This window comes from Poecilia mexicana, unplaced genomic scaffold, assembly GCF_051168715.1.
Source record: "Poecilia mexicana isolate PSO_F unplaced genomic scaffold, ASM5116871v1 scaffold_5, whole genome shotgun sequence".
NCBI lineage: Eukaryota > Metazoa > Chordata > Actinopteri > Cyprinodontiformes > Poeciliidae > Poecilia > Poecilia mexicana.
In genome coordinates this window covers 18,259,985-18,275,120 of record NW_028263374.1, presented here as the reverse complement: position 1 = coordinate 18,275,120, position 15,136 = coordinate 18,259,985, and the positions used below count along the sequence as shown (strand labels likewise).

Here is a 15,136-nt window from a genome sequence, read left to right as displayed (position 1 = left end):
TTCTTTTTTTTTGTGGGGGGGGGGGGTGAGTAGAGGGGGGGGGGACTTCCCAGCCTCCCCCACTTCTTCTTCTTTTTCTGTTTTTTCCTTGTGAACCCCGGAACCAGACCCTCTAGTCTGGTAATACCCCTGTCTTCTTTCCCCCTCTCAAGTGGGTGGTCCGGTGGAGCAGCCCTTGGGGCGGGGTCCTCTGTTTTCAACCCTCCTACCCCCGTTCTTTCTTGAAACATGCTTTAATAGAGAAAGTATGCAATGCATACTGCTCTGGTGCAACCCCCCACTATACTGCATCTGGGGTATTCGTGACTGGACGTCTGGGGGATCACACACATTTCCGATTAGGAAGGAGAGAGAGAGAGAGAGAGGGAGGGAGTGAGAGAGAGAGAAACAGAGAGAGAAAGAGAGAGAGGGAGAGAGAGAGAGATTACCATTTCAAGCCAGCCAATGAGACAGGCGATACACTAAGATTTTCATAGTTGTGCAGGAGCACAAAGTCAGCGGAGTGTGTGTGAACTTCCAGGTAAAGCTGCAAGCCGACCTAAGGTAAGGATCAACTTCCTCTGCTCCCCCCTCTGTCCGCCTCAGTGTGTGTGGCTGCATGACTCCTCAGCCCGAACATGGAGCCTATATATCTGCATACATGCAGGCTCTGAAAGGAGAGATTTTGCACCTGTGTTTCTTTGCCTTTTGTCCTATGGAAAGTTGTTCTTTTTTCGTCTGTCTCTTTAGCGCGACATTTCCCCAATTTTCTCCCCCCATGCAGACCTGCTGTGTTATCGCTCCTAAAAAACAAACACACTTTAGAGAGAGAGAGAGAGAGAGAGAGAGAGAGAGATGGGTTGCGCAAGTGATGGAAGCAGGGGGATGTTGTCGACTTTCTGCCTTTTAAAATAAATAAAAAAAAAAAATTAAGAAGAAAGGAGACGTAAAAGCCGATGGCTTCTACTTGTTATTTTGGCGTCAACATGCGCCAGCTACTCAACAGGGGATTCGCCTTGTTTCCTACTGTCGAGTTCGGCTTTTAGTGTGTATTTCTGCTCACTATGGTACTGCCGCCCATATGCAGAAAGTACATTCAGTCCCGTACTGGAGAGCCAAACACCGAGCGGTCTGAGTGGACGCTGCGCCGCCGATCACATCACATCAGATCGGCGCGTACTGTTGTTGTTGTTGTTCCGAGAAGTGAGTTTTGCGAACGACGAAGCGACGTCGTGCGTCTCGTTTGGCTTTAAATTCGTCCAGCGAGGACGCATTTCTCGAATTACTCCGACTTCCTGCTTCGGTGCGGCCGTTTTGATAGGCTGTGATGGCAATTAGCGTTTGGCACATTCCTCACAGAGCCAGGCTCTGAGTGAATGACCACCTTGGGACACCTAGTTTCTGCGAGATATATGGCTCCCATTCGGATTTTCCTGTTACCGAAAACTTCATAAATCCCTGCAAATAAAGTTGTTATAGGTTACATAACACAAGGACGCATTGTTCACCATATCACTGCATGCTGGAGATAATAATAATAATAATAATAATAATAATAATAATAATAATAAAGCTCCAGACTGAGCCGTTTTGATAATTAAGTTATCCAACAGTTTCTAAAAGGAAACGGGCCATTTAAAGCAAACAAAACATTGTGATATTTATTTTTGAATATTGAAATCACGATGCTGGTGCAATAAACCCTATTACTTCAAAGTTCAAAATATGTTTTTCATAAAATATGGATTCAAGACAGAAACCAATGAGCTTTAAATAGTTGCATTAATTGTTTAACTAATTTTTTTTTATGTCAGTTTTCCTTTTTTCATAGGAAACCCTTATAAATAAAAGCAGCACATGAGTATTTAGTTATCCTGAACAATGTTTATTCATTTATTTATCTTATTTAATGAACTCATATGTCGTCTCACTGTAAACATGTCTGATTTATTTAATCAAAATCAATCCAATCAGATTCAAATTCAGCTACATACATTTTGGTTGAACTCATAAGAAATTTCAGCAGCAGCTTTGGGTTTTTTGTGCCAGTCCAAGATTGTTAGTGGTTCCCTTTTGGTCTTCCCTTTCAAAACTTCCTGGATGTTCCCGCTCTACTTCCTTTTTCATCATCTCAACATTCCCATAATTCCCTGCAAGCTTTAGCATCCTTGTCACTAGAACTTCCTTCAGGTGTATGCATCGAGGGAGGTATAAATCTGTCCAGCTCACCAAATGTAAGTTTGGCACTTCAAATGTTATAATCATTTGGTTTCAAGCGCTTGTTTGCAATTGCAATTCTGCAGACTTTGTTATTAATATGACTTTATAAAGGATCATATTCAGCTGCTGAAGTTTCAAGGAGATCACCATTTTCTGTTATTTATTAAATCCCTGTAATATGCTTCTCATTGTTTACCATATTAATACAAGCTGGTGGGAATGCATGACACTAAGCTAGTATTGGCTCATAATATATTAATTAGTTGTTTGTTAGTTATGCTTTAATACAACCACTCATTTTAAAGCTTTCTGCATGCACCTCTGCTCTTCACTTTGTTTTCTTGAGCACATCATGTTAATTTCAGTCATTATTGTTTTATCAATATGAGAAATGTTTCAGCTATAAAAGACTGTGCGGACGCAATATTTGGAATATTTCTAGGACCATCCATTAAAAGTTTACTTTGCAATAAAATATTTGGTTATGTGGATAAACGTTTACTGTCCGTTATGCCAACACCTGCAGACTCTGCTGATGCTGCTAGATTTCAGTGACCAAGACTGATAGTGGAGACACATTGTGATAGTGGAAAAGAAGGAAGAGAGAGAGAGGAAAACGTGGTCTAATCTGAATCAGCATCATCATCACAATTTTCCCATCACTCTTTTTGATCTTCAGCAGCTTGGTCACTAACATCCATTTCAGGTGATGGCAACAAGAGACATAGATGTCCATCCAGTTGATCAAATATGCAATTTTCATGGCATTTGAAATGTAATAATGTCCCACATATCTGACCCCAACATTCCTTTACATTGGCAGTATAAGAAACATTGACATTGCCTTTATTATTACAATTCAATGCTTTACGTAAATCCCAAACCAGTGACAGAAACTAAAATAAAACAATCATTACAGTTGTCCACATAATAACAAAACGGATCAGCCACAGCAGTCCCAAACACGCTTTTGTCTGGTTGTTTCTCAGTTTTGTGTATTCGCCAGTAGGTTTGTTTGTTTTCTTTCTTCCTCCTGTCTGCGTATTTGTGTGTCACTGCCACAGCTGTAAGTTAACCTGCAGCAACTTTCGCTTCTTTCCCATCGAGAATCAGCTGGACAGGCAGACATCAGTGCAATAGATGCAGATCTTGAATGGCAGATTGAGTTGTGAATATCTGTGCTACTTTTAGTCTCTGCACACCATTCTCATGTTTCTCAACATTTGCCAGAGTCTATGTTCCGATGGTCCCAGTGCCAAGGCTTGAGCATGAGTGGTTCCCACAGTTGCTCTTGGAAAAATTTCCTGCATGGTTCTCAATTATACTTGTTATTATACAGTCATCTCTTATTTAAACACCTTTGTCTGAAACCTCTCAAGAAGTAGACGATTGAAAGTGCTAATATTTGAATAAGCAATTTGGCAAAGGTTGTTGCATCGCTTCATTATATTCAGTTTGTTATTTCGTCTTGTTCTGCTATTAAAAGTCACTTCTTTCCCCTGGTAAAGCCCCAGAGGCCTCTGCTCCAGGCTTTGATGCCAACACCCTCTAAAGCAGGTGGACAGACGCAGGAATGAGCGACAGTGGGACCAAAGACCCGTCTCCTCAGTCGAGCACAGCCCAGTCGCCTGAGGAGCCCCAGCGCAGGGGTCGGGGTCGACCTCGGAAACAGCAGCAGGTAAAGCTTCAGAGGCTGCACTCGCCTCCAAAACCTGTAGTATTTAGCTTTACGTTATAGCTGAATTGTCTTTTTTTTGTAGAGAGTGGGTAGAAAATGCATTTTTGATTGGTTGAGATGTGATCTCTCTCCAAAGGAGCCTGTTGGACCACCGACCCCAAAGAGGCCGAGAGGACGACCAAAAGGCAGCAAGAGCAAAGGCCCCAGAACTGCACTGAAGGTCAAAACTCACCACAACACTTTCATATTTATACACAACTATGTACCGATGACGTCAAAAGATCAACAACGTTTTTTTCTTTACCAAGAAAGTATTAATCTGTACAGACGTTTGTAAATAGTTCAGAAACTGATGGTGAAATCATGCATGTGATGACAGTCGCTGTAGTTTTTGACATGGAATAGAAATACTTGCATTTTGTCACGTAACACAGAGGGAACGGGCGATTTTTCTCGTTTTCTGTTTTCAGTGCATCTGGATCAGTTACAAAACTACAATAAATATTTCACCTTACAAAAGTAGAAAAAACAAACTCATACAAAATCAGTTATCTGTGGGAATCTGGTCTGTATTTTCAGCCACTTGCTGATGGACTCTGCAGGATGAAATGATTGGAAGTCTTAGTCATCATTTTCTTGTGAGTCGTTTCAGCTTGTGGCCTTCATCAGGATTGTTTGAAGGGCAGAAGTGACTGGCCTACAAATAAAAAAATGTTTCTTACCACTTCATATGTTGCTGGGATCTTCAGCTTAGCAGATCTTAGACCTTCTCCACGCATCTTTGGAGTCAGTGAAGGTGTGCCAGAAACTTTCCCCAATCCTATCCACACCAGCTGAATCAATAAAATGTAATAACTAAATTATTGCAGGAAGTATATGCATATACTTATATATATGAATGATTTCCAGATTATCAGTGGCCGTCCTTAATAATCTGGACAGAGTATCCCTGGTAATCCACTCAGTCAGACACAGGAGCCAACGTCCTGGAGATGTTGGACAAGAAATAAAATCATTTAAGATTCAGATTCATGTAAGAGATACATGCAACGAGAGATGACACAGTAATACTTTTCAATTAGTACAAAAATGTGCTCTGAAACTTTCACATGTGACAATATGATATCAGTGTCAAAAGTGTTTAAGGTTTCAGAACTATGTTTTTAAGACAGAAACTCCATAAACATTATTGTAAGTGTCTTTTGCATCTATTAATGAATTTAATAAGAAAAGATTAAAAATGTTTATTTTATCAATGCTACTAACCAAAAACTAAAGTGATCCAGGAAACAGATAGAGACAAACATAATTGCGTATCATCTCTTCACTGTTCTTTAAAGCTTCTGTGTAAGGGAACACATTGACTAAAAGCACAGAAGCCCAGGATTGAACCTTGGGGGACTCCATAGATAAATGACAAATGTTCTGAGAAATTTGGCCAAAGCGCAACAAATGCTACCATTCGGTTAACAATAACGTAAAAAAAAAAAATTGTATTGCTGTCAGGACAGTGTTACCTGTTCAGTGTGATCCCACTGTTGACTTTAAGAAGAACTGCTGAAGACCAGATATAAATAACCCAATTAACAAAGCAATTATTTTCTGAAAAACAATCTCACACCTGATTGCTAACTTGTAAATATCCAGATATTAATTGCTTTGCTGATAAATGCTAATAAATCCTGTTATAGTTCACTTTGAACACTTTTGGAAGCTGTCATATAAATAGATGCAAATGCTGAGCTTCTGTTTAAAACCTTCCTTTCACATCTCTGAACCGTGTTAAAAGGTAGAACTGTAGCTTAAAACAAGTTTTTTTCTGCTTTATGGATGAGTTTTGCTGAGTTGCATTTATTAAACCTCCAGTGAATAAACTAGTTTGTTGTGCATCAGTGGCTCTGAGGTAGCAATTATTGCCAGTCAATTTAGCTTCTAAAACTTGTTAAAACACAGCAGATTGAGGTATTTAGTGGATGCAATTAGACATGCCGGTCACACAAATCCATCTTTCTGTGGAAAGTTCAGTTAGAGAAAACATCAACATGAGTTCACGAAGGTTTTACTGTTTGATTAGATGCAATCTTTTTAATCTGTGGAGTTGTTTACATCAAGGTAAGCGCATCTTTAGCACTCGAAATCTGTGCAGGTGCTCTAGATGTCGACATGCTGAGGAGGGATTTGGCAAATTACTTTTGCTCAGTATCAACGCAGCTCTTTACATTCAGGAAGCAGAAGATTGCATATTCCAAAAGTTAGCTCTGCATAAAACCTCCTGGGAGGAATGTGAATACAGTAGCATGTAATCTAAACTTTTTCCACCACTGATTTGGTTTCTCCTCAGAAAGTAGAGCCTGTTGGCCAGAGGCGACCACGAGGGCGACCGAGAAAATGGGTATGGCGTTCTCACTGGCCCGTATGGATGGACTGAAAATGTGCAGGTTTTTGCAAAAGTACTCAGACTCTTTGAACTTTTTCACACTTTTAAAGATCCAACCACACACTTTTAGCTCTAGTGGCCTTTACTGAACTGTAAACTGGCAGGAAACAGGGTGGAGAGAGAGAGAGAGGGGGAAGACATGCAGTAAATGTCCCGGATCATGAATCGAACGCAGGACGACCGCGTCACGGACGGTGGCCTCTGCACATGGTGCACAATCTCTGCCAACTGGACCGCCCAGCGCCCCCACCTTTTCAGAATTTTACTGGGATTTTATGCAGTGGACCAACATAAAGTGATTTGGAATTGTGAAAGAGAAAGAAATTATACATAGTCTTCTAAGTTTTTTAATAATAAATATCTAAAAGGTGTGGAATCCATTTGTTCTCATCCTCTGAGTCAATACTTTGTGGAGCCACCTTAAAGGTTAAAGGGAATGTCTTTACCAGCTTTAGACAATTAACATTTAGACCATTCATCCTTTCAAATCAGCCCAGTGTAGTTAAAGAGAATCTGTCAACTGGGTTTGATTGGAACTTTGATTGGGATATTTTAACACTTGAATATGTATTGATCTAGTTGTCCTGATATATGGGGACTCATAGGATCTAACAGATTTTATTTTAGGATAGACCTATATTTGGCCCAGTCTAACTTTTCCAACCAGGCTGTCTTTCCTTGTTAATGAGAATTATCCCCACATCACAATTCAGCCACTACCATATTTTGCCATGGGGGTGAGCTTTGCTAGTTTTATGCTACATAGTGTTTTCTACAGTGACTTTCTTCTTGCCGCTCTTCCATAAAAGCTAGATTTGTGTCGATTTCCCAGATGAATAGTGGATCTTTGTAGTATTCCCTCCTTCTTTCTTACTAACTATGTGACTTTTAAATGCCTATAGTTGCACTGGATTGTGTCTAGATGTTCACTGCACTGCTTCAAAAAAATCTTCAGATAAAATCCAAATAAATAAAATCTAAGTTTGTGGTTGAAAGTCCAAGGGGTAGGAATGCTTTTGCAATACATTTTGTGTCTAAAGCTTTTGTGTGTGTGTGTGTGTGTGTGTGTGCTGGAGCTGTTCAGTATGAAACTCTCATTTTCCATCAGTCTTTAATGGCTTCTACTGTCTTGTGTTTTATGTTTTGTTTTACAGCCCCGGAAAGTTGTTCCAGAAGTGACTGAAGAGCAGCAGGTGAGGAAAATGAAAAGGTGTAGCAGGGTGGTCTAGTTTTGTTTTAATGCAGCTCTTTAAGGCATTAAAGCCTAGTTGTTTGGCAAAAATAATAAAATAATAATAATAACCTCTCTCCCCCTCTAATATATAACATTTTCAGTATGTTTGCTCTTCATTACTGAGGCCTCAACCCATACATACCCTTTAGTAAACTCGTCTTTGACTGCAGCTGCACCAAGTTGCATTTCAGCATATTTTTTTGTTGCCACTCTTTTATAGTCTAACTTACATCTACAATCAGATCAAACTAAAGGTGGAGAGAGTTCTTGAGAGTGCCGCCTCAGTTAAACAGAAATTTCATTCTGTGTCACACGTTTGCCTTTTGACTGGTGCCAGTTTGCAAGTCTTCTTGTGTCAAGCTTTGATCACATTTAAACCTACATTCAGCTGCAGAGTCACTACGTTCTGCGAATCCACAGCCGTGCTCTGTAAAGGTACAATCTGATCTACAAGCTGTTACAGTAAATATGTGTCGGAGGTAGTTAGTGATCAGACTACTCCTTAGATGTTTAGCGTAACTGCAGCATTTCTGGAGGAAAAAAAAACGCTCAACTGGAAACAGATATTTACATGTGCAGCTTATAAAGACTTTTTTCTTACCGTTTGGCATTAAATCAGTCAAAACTTTTCCCCTGTTTATGTCAGGACTTGCAAAGTTATTTCTGTTCCCTAAATGCCAGAAAAATGATAGACATTTCTCAAGAGACGTTTACATTTGTGTCATTTGTGGTTGTTGAAATCGGCTTTTCCTTCCTCAAGCTTCTCACAATAGATTTATGTGTGATTTGGGCCCGTTCCACCTGGCTGACATGATGGGACTGGGTCAGACTCACGAACACGCTCTGCGATGGCCGCTCCATCCTTAAGCCACTTCGTCTCTAATTTGGTGGCATGCTTAGGGTCATTGATCCCGTTGGAAGATGCTTTACCCCCAAGCTTTCTCAGATGTCTTGTGATGTGCTTCAATATTTCCACGTCATGTATTTTATAAAGTTCACCAGTCCTTTCTTTGTCAGAAAAAAAAAATCATAATGTTGTTAGATTCCCTGCACCCCGGAGTTTGGGATGTTGTTCTCAAATTTGCAAGTTTCCATTTTCTTTCCTCCAAAGGTTTTGATGCTTTTGCTTCTTCAAGGTCATTTCTCCAAAAACTGCAGCTTTTGTGCAGGCTGCTGTCTGGCTTTCTGTGTTGCTTTTGGAGTATCGGCTTGTTCCTTTCAGCCCAAGTAGATACAGGACTGATCTCTCTGTCCATAATGGCTCTCTTACCATCTTCACCCAGCATCTTCACAAGATCTTTTATTTATGTCCTGCGGTTCATGCAAGCTGATTTCATACAAGAAAACATGTTGATCTCAGGGAAAGAGAATCCATCTTCTTCCTAAATGTTATTATGGCTGGACATTCCCATGCTCCCTTTTATAACTGAATGTTGCATCTAGATATTGGCAGACATCTTGTTGTTTGTCATTAAACTTTGATTAATTTAATGCCAGACACTAAGAAAAAAGGCTATGCAAATATCTGGCTACGATTATTTGAGTTTTTTTAATAACAAAACATAAAAATACTTAAAGTATTGCATCTAGAAGTATTTTAAATAAATACATAGTATGCATAATAGATCAAGTGCTTAAGATGCACTGTAGCGATAGAGAATCAAATGATAAGTTATGAAAGTAGGCTGTCGTTTGGCCTATCTGATTCATATCATTTCACTTTAAACATAATACTAATACAGAAAAATGAGTAGTCATGATATGATTGCTGAGACTAGAACACAAACCTGTCTTCACAATTTGAATATTAGCTTTGCTTTTTTTTAAAATGTGATACTTCGAGTCATTTAATTGCTCATTGATTTAATCATTTAAGAATTTTAGAGGTTTTAAAAAATCACCTTTTGGGGGAAATCTTATGCTGACATTTTTGGAAATCTCCAGTCTGATCTGTGTTAAGACATTGTTACTGCATTTATAAATGTTGTATTTTTATTTGATTTTGACACAAAGACGAACATGTCACATGTTGTGTTTTTTAAGTGCTTATTCTGCAGATTCTGTATTTGCCGCTCTGCATTATTAGCTGAGATTAGCTGGTTAATCAGTCAGTCTGTCTGCTCTGTTAGAGCCTTGGCCAACTCTAGTTTTAAAACAGCTTTACCTTCATAAGTGTGGTAAAACTTTTAGTTTCCACGCTGCGTTTTATGGCCGTATTTGTTTTTCCTTTGAGCGAGGAAAAAGTGTAGTAGCTAGCAACAGGTGGGAGAGGGGCAATACTCTGAAACTCTGTGCTCTATGTAGTTAAAGAAAACTTTTAAATTTTTGTGTTTTATCTAATGAAGAGGAGGAGATGGCAGAAGTTTTAAGTAGTTTAGAAACAGCAGCTTGGTGTTCCTCAATAACGGTAACTGGTTCATGACTGGTTTCAGCAAAAAAAAGAGTTTGGTTAAATGTCAGTGGTTAGGCTGGGGTTTAGGTCTAATGTCTACCACTAATTTAAAAACCTTAAAAAATGCTGTAATCATCCCTCAATATTCAGCGGTTCAATTGAAGAACATTATCAAGTAAGTCTTTGTAGAATGACTGGAAACGTCGTGCTGATCCGGAAACATCTCCCTCAAATCCTGATACTGGAAGACAGGAAAAATGCGCCTGGGCTTTTTATCCATTAAGCCACCAGGAGCCTCAGGTTGTTGCATTACAATGATTAAAGCGTCAAAAAGTCACCTGTTAACCAGACTCGCATGTTAGTTAACAGTTTACTTGTTAATAGTTAATAGTCTGGGTTCATCTCACTTCCCTCTGAAACTGCTCCGAAGCAGAGGTGGATGAAGAGGCAGGTCGTCTCTCCTGTGGGATTTTTGTTAATCTCCTGCCATCTGCTTCAGGGCATCACCCTGTAAAACATCCTCACTCATGTTTTATGCTGTGTGTTTGGGTTATTTTATAATAAAGATAAGGGCATGTATAAATGTCACAACATTTCATCGACTTTCTAGTTTTACTGATCATTTTGGGCAAGAAGGTTTTCCAAGGGTGACCAGATAAGTCTAATAATCTTTTGGTGACTCTTCCTATTGAGAATAAAAGTGGTTCATAAATATAAATGACTTAAAAAATAAAAGAATGTTGACATTTATTGAGACATTCTTCTATCTTAGATGTTACTATAAATACAGAAACAAACTAAGAGCCCACTGCATTGAAAACCTCCTGGTTCTTTCACCAAATGTTGATTTCTGAACTCGTCCTGAGTTAAAACATCAGTATTGTTGTGTCTAAATGTATGTGAACTTGTTTTCTTTGCATCATTTGAAGTCTGAAAGCTCTGCGTCTTTTTGATTATTTTGACCATTTTTCATTTTCTGCAGATAAATACAACATTTTTGCTTGGAGTTTTGGAGACATGTTGTCAGTGGTTGATAGAATAAAAAGCTCATTTTACTCAAACATTACATATAAAGAGTAAAATCAGAGAAACTGGTCATTTTAAGTGATTTTTCCAGAGCTGTATGTCTATGCTAGTGTCATGCTGTTTGGGTTAATGGGCACTAGTAAAACCAGACATAGCCTGGTTTTAGCTATGCAAGTTTTGAAAGTTGCTTGCTAATTAATTGTTTGTCACATAAAGTGTTGTTTTTACCTGAACTCATGTAGAAAGATCAGAAAACAAAGGTTAACAAAAATTAGCCTACTCTTCATTTCACCTTTAAACTTGGATGTTTGGGATATCTTTAATTTACTTTTTTTAAGCTTAGCAAAAAAGTGAGAAACAACTAAATTAGTAGATGTATGAATATCCAAAAGTGAAGCAGCAAATTATAAATGTAAAAAAAAGTTTTCAAAACTTGTTTTAAGTAAAAAAAATATATATACATATATAATTATATGATTGTTTTTTTTTACTTTCCATTCCCCAGACCCGTGACAGTTTCAAAAGTTAAAATTAATCACCCCTAATATTAAAAATGCAGGAAGCGTTGTCCGTTTTTTGCACACAAGCACAACTTTCAGTAAGTCGTCTCTGCACAAGCTTCGTTGTTTTTTTGTTTTCTTTCTTCTGAACTGACTTCATGCTGATGTGGCGAATTCTTGGAAATTCACAGACTCTGGTGCCGAATTCCCCACATGGCATAAAGATCCTTTGGTCTCATCCACCTTTGGAGCGTTTCTCAGAAACCTCGGGCTGTTTTAGCCATCTTGTCGAGAGCGTTGCACAACGGCGTTTACCAAGACGATGCCCCTCGCCTCGCCTTATCGCATCCTCTGCGCTGAGCAGTTTGTCAAAGAGGTTAGGGCGTCTAAAAGAACTGAAACCATTGAGACAGACTCCTTTCTCAGAGGCACGCACACGAAGGGGAAGAATGAGTCAGTGTTGCGAGGGGAAACCTGATCTAACTGCTCTCTTCCCCTGTCTTCTTGGTTTCCTGATGTAACCGTCGTCTTCCTCACATTTCTAGGTCTGACGGCTGGAGCCTCGCTCTCTCGCACGCAATTGCCCCGTGAAGTTTTTGCCACTCATTCTTGTACTCTCGTGCTCTTGCTAGCGTTGATTCAGAACCTTTTTGAGCTGCGTGAGTCACCGCTCAGATAATAACTGATCTGTGTCCTCTGTTTGCTCCTCGGACGTTCCAGGGCCCTTCGGAGGAGGCCGAGGAGGGCCCCTCGTCATCTCAGGTGCCTGCTCAGGAGGAATCGGAGTAGATGGGATCCCTCTCTACCTACCTCAGTGTTTGGCCTCAAGCAAACAGGGGTACAATCTGACTCCCTATCTGTGATGGGAAATCAGGAACACACACACTTACACACACTCACACCCAAAAAAGAAAATCCTCGCAGACAGCAGTTTCCTCTCCTGATCTAAACAGCACCATGGCTTTGTTGTTGCTTTGAGTATCTGATCGTTTGAGCCTTGGTAAAGGCATGGTTCCAGCTTTTGGGAAAAGTATTCGCAGAGTATTAAAATTTGTGTTTATATATAGACAGGAGGCAGAAAATAAAATAAAAACGTACGCTTCCTGTCTTGTGACAGCATGAATGTGCCTTTTAAAGTGATATAGCACAGGTTCTCCAAAACCCTCCATAGTTATTGGTAAAAGAAATTCAACAATATAAGTAAAAAAAAAAAAAAAAACAACCGTCACAACTCCAGAGCTTTAAAACATAAAAAAAATTCATTTTGGAACTAAATATTTCAGTTATTTTCTTGCTTCTACGTCCATTTATAATTATCAACATACCTTAATTGATTGACTTGTTCTCTTGTTTTTCTGCTTTGAATGGATGGCTAGAAGAAATGGGCGTCTTTAATGAAATACTAATTAAAATTAGTAATTAACATTCAGCTTAAAAAGTAAATCATTGAATAAAATTCTATTTCATAGCTTCCGCAGGGTCATTTTATTAAAAACAATTGTTTTCTACCATGAGATGTATTTTTTTTTCCAGACAAAGTAAATATAGTCAAATTAAAAGTTGTATTTTTCTAAATTGTTTGAGATTATGAGATTATGCTTCTGCAATAAAAGATAGAGTTTAATTATTTATAAAGATGGAGGGCAGTGTGTATATAACTAGAGGTGCACTAATTAATCAATCAGAGATCAGAATCAGCCAATTTTCCTTTGATCGGCTCCGATCAGATCAGAAGGCCTCATGAGATTTACTTTATCTACTCTTCAGTCCTTTAGGTTTGACGCTTTAATGCTTTAAAGCTTGATTCCCTCAATCTTTGTTGGATTCAAAGCTGCAGCCTGTTTAAAAAAAACTGCTACACAAATGCAATCAGTCAAAAATCAAAGAATTAATCGGTATCAGGAAAAGCCAGATGTGTGCATCTCTGAATATGAGCTCTATGTAAGATTTCTAGTAAATGTTTAAGTTCCTCCTGTGCCTTCTAGCTCTATACCAAGCTATCAGCTCAAAGGTATGGGATAATTAGTGGTTTAATACCCCACTAACTAAATGCACCCAATTTAACCTTTATGTCTCACATTTATAAGAGAATTTAAAAATGTAATCGCCTGGATTGTACATTTTTAAACCCATCTGAAGACCTGAGAGAATGCTTCTCCCTTAAAGTGGAACTGTCCCTTTATTTTTGCCAGCTGTCCTGAGCCTCTCAGTGAGACTTTGTGCATGTGTGGAAACGCATGTCTGTATGTTTTGTGTTTGTACGGAGAGAGAGATGCGGAGAAAGACAAAAAGAAAGAGGCAGAATTTTTAAAAAAAAGGACAAAAGGAACCAAACTGAACCGCGTTTCAGCTGTTTTAAACTTGATATTTTTAAACCAATGTAACAACACAATCATGGCAAGCTGAACTCATTTTTGTGAAAGCTGGTGTGATTTCAAATTGAAATATCCATTTTCAGAGATTACTTCTTAACCTCAGCTGAGTAAATCCTTCCAAGCAGAAAGTGACTGATTCAAATCCAAAGGTTGAAATGGATATTTCATTTTGGAACAAAAAAAGAAAAAACTAAAACAAAACCTTCATAAATACTTGAGTCGACCTCAGTGTTGACGTGTTATTTTTTTTTTTTTACCACTCTCAGGATTTCACTTTTTTAACAGTGCTCTTCTCTTACGTCATTTATGAAAACCTCAGGTACATATCTATTCAGGAACATGATATCTACTCAGTAATAATTGTGGTGCTGTGTTTGTTGTGCGATTCTGATCTGTATTTGACATTACCAGTATGCCTTGACTCAAAGACCTCATGTAAAAACCTCAGTCAGCCTCAGCTTCTTGATCTCTCATTCTACCTCAGCGACACAAAAACACAGAAGATCCTCCTGCAAAGTTATCCTTCACTCCCTCAGAAGTGATACTGTATACGCAAACACACACACACACACACGCACACGCACGAACACACACAACCACTCGCATGTGTACCAATGCAAATCAACAAGTTTCAGGGCTCAAATGCCAACAAATCAACAAATACACACAAGTAACAAGAGGATGTTACACTCCAGCGGAGGTGTACAGATAAAGTATCAATATCATTTCATAAAAATAACTGTATCTGATTAAAAAAAAAAAAAAAAAAAAAAACTGAAACGAGACTCTGATCTCCTGGGAATTAAAGTGCAGCCAATAGTTTACAACAACTTGATGAAATACTTGCCTTTTAGAGTGTAGTACCTTATGAAAACCTGTATTTTTTTATTTTTATTTTTTTTGTGGGACGGGGAGGGGATTGTTATTCTTTTTCTTATTTTTACTACATCATGTATTTTTTTCTCTGATTCTTACACTGTAAAATGTATGTGTGACACTTAATTCTTGGCAGCAAAATAGCCGCAACGTGCTGAAATACATTAGATGAACCTCAATGTTTGCATGTACTTGACCCAATTGTGCTACAATAACACGACACGATTGTACTGAACTGATAGTGTGTTTTATTGCTTATGAGTTCTTTTTTTTTTTTACTACTTCGAGGTGAAAACAGTTGGGTCTTATAGATTTTTTTTGCTTTAAAGGATAATATTTGCTTCTGAACTTACAGTGCCTTGCAAAACTCTTCATAACCTTTTAAACTTATTCATACTTTGTTAAGTTTCAGTGTGTTT

At 38.6% G+C, this 15,136-nt stretch overlaps 1 protein-coding gene across 1 annotated transcript; it reads left to right on the top strand.

The window, feature by feature from the left end:
* The first annotated feature begins 151 nt into the window (after nucleotides 1-151).
* Nucleotides 152-14,615, top strand: si:ch211-161c3.6 (uncharacterized). Its single transcript, XM_014999202.2, has 6 exons — nucleotides 152-543; nucleotides 3,708-3,877; nucleotides 4,014-4,097; nucleotides 6,219-6,269; nucleotides 7,469-7,507; nucleotides 12,187-14,615. The coding sequence occupies exons 2-6, from the start codon at nucleotides 3,773-3,775 to the stop codon at nucleotides 12,253-12,255; spliced, it is 348 nt and encodes a 115-aa protein (XP_014854688.1). The 5' UTR covers nucleotides 152-543; nucleotides 3,708-3,772; the 3' UTR covers nucleotides 12,256-14,615.
* The last annotated feature ends 521 nt before the right edge of the window (nucleotides 14,616-15,136 follow it).